The sequence below is a fragment of the Heteronotia binoei genome, chromosome 12 (genome assembly GCF_032191835.1).
Source record: "Heteronotia binoei isolate CCM8104 ecotype False Entrance Well chromosome 12, APGP_CSIRO_Hbin_v1, whole genome shotgun sequence".
In the NCBI taxonomy this organism is placed as follows: domain Eukaryota; kingdom Metazoa; phylum Chordata; class Lepidosauria; order Squamata; family Gekkonidae; genus Heteronotia; species Heteronotia binoei.
In genome coordinates this window covers 83,804,642-83,813,027 of record NC_083234.1, presented here as the reverse complement: position 1 = coordinate 83,813,027, position 8,386 = coordinate 83,804,642, and the positions used below count along the sequence as shown (strand labels likewise).

At 42.4% G+C, this 8,386-nt stretch overlaps 1 protein-coding gene across 1 annotated transcript in view; it reads left to right on the top strand.

Annotated features, from left to right (window-relative positions):
* The first annotated feature begins 305 nt into the window (after positions 1–305).
* Positions 306–8,386, top strand: part of PMPCA (peptidase, mitochondrial processing subunit alpha) — a 42,626-nt gene continuing 34,545 nt past the window's right edge. The window contains exons 1-6 of the mRNA XM_060251215.1: positions 306–375; positions 461–666; positions 1,916–1,995; positions 2,231–2,313; positions 2,734–2,828; positions 3,237–3,337. Of these exons, the coding sequence (XP_060107198.1) occupies positions 329–375; positions 461–666; positions 1,916–1,995; positions 2,231–2,313; positions 2,734–2,828; positions 3,237–3,337 (612 nt within the window). The 5' untranslated portion in view covers positions 306–328. The remainder of the gene's footprint in view (positions 376–460; positions 667–1,915; positions 1,996–2,230; positions 2,314–2,733; positions 2,829–3,236; positions 3,338–8,386) is intronic.

Genomic DNA, 8,386 nt, shown 5'->3' with positions numbered 1-8,386 from the left:
GGTTGGCCTCTTCGACAGCTCCATCTGAAAAGGATGCGGAATGAGGTGTGGAGAGTGGCACTCTTCCTCCCCATCCCCAAGGCCTCAGGACCCGCCTCCCGCCCCGCGCCCTTCCCGCCTGCAGGCTCCTTGCGGCTCGAATCAGAGGCGCCGCGTCTCACCGGCTGCGGAGCGGTCGCGAGCAGCCATGGCAGGAAGCCCCACAAGCGACGGAAAGGGGCGGGGTCTGAAGCTGCTTCCGGCACTGAAGGGGAGCCGCCATTGGGCAGGTGTTGGGTGTCGCGCACGGGTGGCGTCACTTGAGAGGCGGGGCCAGAACGAAGCCAAGATGGCGGCCAGCGTGGCGCGGAGGTGCCCGTGGGGCCCGGCGCGCAGGTGGGTGAGGGCTGGCTGCCGCGGCCTCCGCCCCCCGGCCTCCCCGAGCCTGACTTCAGCCCAAATGTCTCTTTTCTCGCTCTAGGCTTGGCCTGCTCGCCTACCGCAGCTACAGCAGTAGCGGGAACAGCTATCCGAGTATTCCGCTGACAGCACCTCTGCCTGGGGTGCCGAAGCCTCTCTTTGCGACTGTTGACACACAGCAGGGCTTTGAGACAAAAGTGACCACGCTTGAGAATGGACTGAAAGTGGCTTCACAGAATAAATTCGGCCAGTTCTGTACTGTTGGGAGTAAGTAGGACTCTGTCGTGGTTTTATAGGGAGCAGATCAGATGTTTCGAGTTCTGGCTGCTTTCCATTGCTGTGTCCTCCTGACACTGGGCAAATTTTTGTCTTCCTTCAGCTGGTTTGAGCAGAGATACAAATGTATCAGAGCTTCCTATAGCAGATGGGAGGGCAACTTTGTATTGGTAGAAGCCCTTGAGACTTGATCTCAAGACTGTGCTCTAACTGCTTTGCAAGCCCCTAATGCAAGGGGGATCTGAGGTTGCCATAAATGACCATATTGGACTTGCACACCTGCTATTGTCTAAGGGCATTTCTGACCTGGAATCTCTGAAGGTTTCTAAACCATGAGGACACTTGTTCTGTCATGGGCAAAAGAAACATGAAGGTCTGATGAACCTACCACCAGAATTCTAACTGGGGATGAGATTGTGTTGCTGGTATAATCTAATATTTCTTCTCTCATCGTGATCAGTGTTTGGGAAACTCTTTCCATACAATTATTGCTCATCAAAGAAAGAGGAAAAACAAAAAAATTGTTAAGTTTTATTTGAAAATAATCATGGGGAATTTCCACCAAGGATTTAGGTGTACAGGTAGAGTGATGCAGCTGCAGAAACAGTAATACAATTTCAGGGTGCATTATAGAAGCATGGCATCTGCATCACTAGAAGTAATAGTTTCTGTCTGCTCTATGCTGATTAGACCACAGCTGAAGTTCTGCATGTGGTTCTGGATGCTACACTTTAAGAAAGATGTAATCAAATTGGAACTGGTTCAGAAGGCTGAAGGAGGTGGGCATGGAAAATATGGAGGAGATACAGATGACATTTTTCATTCTTTTTCTCTGATTCAAATTATTTCTAATTAGATTTAATTATTTGAGTATCTTTGGGTTTTATTCCATTTTTGTGTTTTTGTGCATCTGAATTAAATGTTGTAAGTTGCTTCAACTATTCATGGTGAATGTAGAAGCTGCAGGAAATGCAAGTATGTGCAGTTCCATTAACATAGGTTTGTGCATTCTTACTTCCCACCCCAACCTTGGCTTAGGCCAGAAAGTTTACAGGAAGGGTGGGATCTGAAGGAAAAGTTGGGTAGCACCATGATGCTGTGCCGAATGGGAATGCCAAACAAGGGCAGCAGAATCAGAATAGGGATCTTTTGGCTGGCTGGGAATGTAGATTTGGAAGGATGCTGTGAGGTCTTTTTAGGGTGCAAAAAGACCCACATCCTTTCTCTTTTGCTCCAACAGTTCTTATAAACTCAGGATCAAGATATGAAGCAAAATATGTTGGTGGCATTTCTCATTTTCTGGAAAAGCTGGCTTTTTCTGTAAGTAATATGGTTTATAGTTGTCTTCTTGAACTTCCCTCTGCATTCTTGGAGACCATAAATGTGTTCTTCGTAAGTCATTCAAGAGCCCCTGTGAAGCATACAAATGTGCCCTGTTATCCTCTTTAACTGATTTCTGTTAGTTCTCCTAAGCTGTTAAAATCCATCCCCATTTTGCAAAAATTGAAACGTGATTTAAACCAAAATGTTTACTGTTTTATCTCTTTTCTGTCAGTCCACAGCTCAGTTTGGCAGTAAGGATGAGATCCTTCTCACTTTGGAAAAACATGGTGGTATCTGTGATTGCCAGGCATCAAGGTGTGCTTTTGTATTAATTGAAACACATGGCTAGTATTATTCTGTCCTTTTTCTTCAGATTGGGATCTACTTTTAAGGCCAACAATACTTTTCCTTTTTTTTTGTCCATAAGGATTTATGATTAATGTCCTGCAGGTTGTCTTTACAGTTTTGTTACTCTTATTGGAATTTGCATTTTGTTTGTTGTTTTTGTACTTACCGCCATCTTCCCTCACAGAGGATTTTCTTTATCATTTGAATGTTGGGCTGTGGTTGCTTCAGTTAATTGGCTGCCCATACTACCATTTTAAAGATTGCTTATTGTATTATTTGAGGAGCCTGCTGGAATCCATAAAAATTAACTATAAAGTTTTGGGAAACAACTATCCTGAAGCCACAAGTCTTAAACCAGATGTTAATCCTGTTTTGCTTCCCTTTTAGGGATACTACAATGTATGCAGTTTCTGCAGATGTTAAAGGCCTGGATACTGTAGTTAGCTTGCTGACTGATGTGGTTCTACAGCCCAGGTTGTCAGGTGAGATAGTAGAGACCTTGACATTTTAAGGAGCAGATAAATGTCTCCTTGAACCACTTTTCCTGCCAATAAAAACATAGTAAGGACTGTTGCATTGTGTCAGGATCTGACATGGGACATTGCATTAGCACAGTTTCCATTGTGTCGCCGGTTACAGCAAGTAACAGCAGTTTGACTTGGTGCAAGGGGTGCGTGGTGGCAGGAAAAAAGGTGTGTAGATGCCTGCTCCAGCAAAACCTGTCAAATTATGACTCAACTGATAGTTGTTTGCCGTTTCTAATTATTTTGATATTTGGGGAGGGATTATTCTGATATGTGGAGCCTGTTGTGACATGCCCCGCCCACAGTCTTGCACTGTGTGGGCTTGGATTCCATGGAACTTATCCTTGTTCCTTCTTCTTGGTACAGATGAGGAGATTGAGATGACTCGTATGGCAGTTCGCTTTGAGTTGGAGGATTTAAATATGAGACCAGATCCAGAACCATTACTCACAGAGATGATTCATTCGGTACGTTTTACAAAGGATTTGTTTTAATCTTCCCAGGAACAAAACTGTACTCTGTGCTTGAAAGTTCCCTGTACTGTGCAGTTAAATCCCAAAGATATCACTGAGAACTGCTTAAGGGCCTTGTGATGCCTTGGGTAAACTCTGGATACCATTTGAACATTTTTGTCTTTGTGCCAAATCCAACTATTGACTGAGCAATTTGAGATGCCCTTAGTGGCTTCTGCACAGCTCAGTGTCTCCCAAAGATGTGCCCTAGGCTCTTTTGAAGTAGCGTAAGGTCTTCTCTTTTGGAGACAGAGTGTAATGTTTTCAGGCAACTTACGGTGAACATTTGAGACCCTGTTTTTGGACCCCACCAGTCTCATAGCAGAACAGGTTCTTCAGTCATGATCTCAATAGTCAGTCTTCTCTGGGAGGTCCTTTGGGTATTCCAGACTCTACACAAGCCCTTGGAATTGTATCCCAGACTCAACTGGAGGTGTGTGAAATTCTTTGAGCACGTTGCAGTAAGACCCGGTTCACATCTTGGACCACCTGTATTTTCTAAATACTTTTAATTGTGAGGGTCTTTATGTAGGCAAATGTACTTCAACCTTGTGTTTCCTAAAGTTTGCACCAGAAACTTATCTGATCTCCCCAGCGCTGTTCCCATCTGTATGGGCTGGGTGACTCCACCTTTGTGCTTAGTCTGCCGCTTAGTTGGTGCTTAGTCTGCCGCTTAGTTGCCTTCAGAGAACCAGTTTGGTGTAGTGGTTAAGTGCACAGACTATTATCTGGGAGAACCAGGTTTGATTTCCCACTTCACCTGCAGCTGCTGGAGTGACCTTGGGTCAGTCATAACTCTGCCAGAAATTGTTCTGGAAAGAGCAATTTTTGTCAGAGCTCTCAGCCCCACCTACCTCACAGGGTGCCTGTTGTGGGGAGGTGAAGGAAAGGAGATTGTAAACCTCTCTGAGACTCCTTCAAGTAGTGAAGGGCGGGGTATAAATCCAATCTTCTCTTCTCATGGGAGGATGTTGATCTGCCACTCCCAAAATTCTCATGGGAGAATGTTGATTGGCTCCCCCCCTCTCTTATATTCTTGTTAGCAGAGCTTATCTTCAAAGCCACAGTTGCTTCTTCCGCCATTGGAAGCCAATTACATGCAAGTCAGCCTGGTTCATCAAGGTATTTGAGATAGCATAATTATTCTTTGACTTGTAGCCAGCATTTAGTGTATAAAATGTGTAATTTCAGTCATGCCTGTGGTCTTGAGGTCTTCCTAAGTGTTGCTGTGCATGTGCACACTTGAGGCCCAGCTGATGGAAGTTTAGTCTGCATCTTCTGTATCTTTGTTGCATTATTCAAGATCTCCTTGTGAAGAAAACTGGATCTTTTGTATTGTTTATTTGGAATTTCTGAGAACCTATGGAGCCCCTCGTCATGGTTCATAGTGCCTTCATAGAGATGTGAGACAGAGAAATGTATATGAAATTGTTTTTGGAGCAGAACATTTACCAAGGCTTGAGTTTTTCACAATAAAAATGCTATTGCAATATGAAACAGAAACAGAACAAGTGAAGGACTGTATGATCAAATGGATGAAGAACTTTAGAGCCATATGAGCCACTGAGAAAACTTATGGACAAAAGAAATTAAGTTCACTGAATCCCAGATGTTAACAGAAAAGCAATAAAAAATGTTCTTTAGATAGTACATCACCTAAAGGAATTGCAAAAACTAACAAGAACTACAGTGCCAGATGTTGGGAATGTAAAAGTACAGGTTCAACATTCTATCATACTGTATGTAGTGGTCTTGTGACAAAGCCAAAAATATTGGATAAAGATCTATGAAAAAATGCAAAAGATATTAAAAACTAACTTTCTGATGAATCTAAAATATACTTTATATTACTGTTTAATATATCAAAAGAAGAGCCCTGTGGTACAGAGTGGTAAAACTGCAGTACTGCAGTCCTAAGCTCTGCTCACAACCTGAATTCAATCCCAGTGGAAGCTGGGTTCAGGTAGCTGGCTCCAGGTTGACTCAGCCTTCCATCCTTCCGAGGTCGGTCAAATGAGTACCCAGCTTGCTGGGGGGGAAAGTGTAGATGACTGGGGAAGGCATTGGCAAACCGCCATGTAAAAAGTCTGCTGTGAAAATGTTGTGAAATTCAACATCACCCCAGAATTGGAAATGACTGGTGCTTGCACAGGGGACTACTTTTTTTTTTAATATATCAAAAATCCATAGTGAACTATTTAAATATATGGTGACAGCAGCAAGAGTGCATTTGCATATTAGTGGAAATCCGAATTATGCCCAGAATTAACTGACTGGAAAAATTACTGGTTATATTAGAGTGACAAAGCTAACAACTTACTTGCATAACAAACCAAATTTAGAATTTCAAGAGAAATTTTTGGATATTTTTTTTGATACATAGATCAAAATCAGGGTGGAAAGCTTTAAAGATTAAAGTAAGAATTAAAAGAAAGATTTAAGAGCAACACATGAGTAACACGTGTCTGTAATGCTTATGTTTACAGTGACCTAATGTCATAAATGTTAGGAATGAAAAAGTAATAGAATGCAGACAGATCAAGACAAAAGTATTTAAGTAATTTGTATATAACCAAGTAAGATTTGTTCAGTGATTTCAGAGAGAGAGAAATGTGGTTAGTTATAATTTATTAGACAATATTGAGAATTATTGTGAGCTTTTGCCAAGTAACAGTCATATAGACTTCTGCTATGCAAACATAAAGGTAAAGGTGGTCCCCTGTGCAAGAAAGTCATTTCGGATTCTGGGGTGACGTCGCATCATGACAGACTTTTTTACGAGGTGGTTTGCCATTGCCTTCCCCAGTCATCTACACTTCCCCCCCAGCAAGCTGGGTACTCATTTGACCGACCTCGGAAGGATGGAAGGCTGAGTCAACCTGGAGCCAGCTACCTGAACCCACACACACACACACACACAGTGGCTAATAGCCACTGATGGACCTCTGCTCCATATTTTTATCTAACCCCCTCTTGAAGGTGGCCATGCTTGTGGCCGCCACCACCTCCTGTGGCAGTGAATTCCACATGTTAATCACCCTTTGGGTGAAGAAGTACTTCCTTCTATCCGTATTAACCTGACTGCTCAGCAATTTCATTGAATGCCCACGAGTTCTTGTATTGTGAGAAAGGGAGAAAAGTACTTCTCTACCCTCTCCATCCCATGCATAATCTTGTAAACCTTTATCATGTCAACCCGCAGTCGACGTTTCTCCAAACTAAAGAACCCCAAGCGTTTTAACCATTCTTCATAGGGAAAGTGTTCCAAACCTTTAATCATTCTAGTTGCCCTTTTCTGCATTTTTTCCAGTGCTATAATATTCTTTTTGAGGTGCGATGACCAGAATTGCACACAGTATTCCAAATGAGACCGCACCATCGATTTATACAGGGGCATTATGATACTGGCTGATTTATTTTCAATTCCCAGCATGGTGTTGGCCTTTTTTATTGTCTTGACATTTTCAGTGAGTTATCTACCACGACCCCAAGATCTCTCTCTTGGTCTGTCTCTGCCAGTTCATATCCCATCAACTTGTATTTGTAGCTGGGATTCTTGGCCCCAGTGTGCATTACTTTGCACTTGGCCACATTGAACCTCATCTGCCACGTTGACACCCACTCACCCAGCCTCAACAGATACCTTTGGAGTTCCTCACAATCCTCTCTGGTTCTTACCACCCTGAACAATTTAGTGTCATCTGCAAACTTGGCCACTTCACTGCTCACTCCCAACTCCAGATCATTTATGAACAAGTTAAAGAGCAGTACTGAGTACTGAGCCCTGCGGCACCCAGTACTGAGCCCTGCGGCACCCCACTGCTTATCGTCCTCCATTGCGAAAACTGCCCATTTACACTCACTCCTTGTTTCCTATTAATTAGCCAGTTTTTGATCCACAAGAGAACCTGTCCTTTTACTCCATACTCTTAAGCTTACTTAGGAGCCTTTGATGAGGAATTTTATCAAAGCTTTCTGAGTCAAGGTAAACAACATCTATTGGGTCTCCTTTGTCCACATGTTTGTTGGTTAAAACAATTTTATTGGTAACATATGGCAATAAATCTATTTCTTAAATCTTTAAAAACTTCTTTTATCTACCCCATATATTATTTTCTACCCACCCCTCCCCCTGTTACTTGACCCCCGCCAGTGTTATTTACTTAAAATTTAAATATTTAAAGGTACCCTTAACTATTAAAACAAAAATTTATATTCTTTTTTTTTTTAAACTTAACCATTATCAAAAATTGTCCAATGTCCTTTTATTTTCCACTCTTTTTCTACATATCTTTTAAACTTTTTCCACACCGTCTTAAAAACTTCTAAATCATAGTCTCTTAATATTCTTGTTAATTTGTCCATTTCACTCCATGTCATAACTTTTATAATCCAATCCCATTTCTCTGGTATTTTTTCTTGCTTCCACAACTGCGCATATAATGTCCTAGCAGCTGAAAGCAAGTACCAAATTACAGTTCTATCTTCTTTTGGAAATTTTTCCATTTGTAATCCCAACAGAAAAGTCTCTGCAACTTTCTTAAGAACATAAGAGAAGCCATGTTAGATCAGGCCAATGGCCCATCCAGTCCAACACTCTGTGTCATACAGTGGCAATTTTTTTTTGTGGCTAATAGCCACTGATGGACTTCTGCTCCATATTTTTATCTAAACCCCTCTTGAAGGTGGCTATGCTTGTGGCCGCCACCACCTCCTGTGGCAGTGAATTCCACATGTTAATCACCCTTTGGTGACCCTTTAACCTGACTGCTCAGCAATTTCATCGAATGCCCACGAGTTCTTGTATTGTGAGAAAGGGAGAATACTTCTTTCTCTACTTTCTCCATCCCATGCATTATCTTGTAAACCTCTATCATGTCACCCCGCAGTCGACGTTTCTCCAAGCTAAAGAGTCCCAAGCGTTTCAACCTTTCTTCATAGGGAAAGTGTTCCAGCCCTTTAATCATTCACCTTTTTGAGGTGCGGCGACCAGAACTGCACACA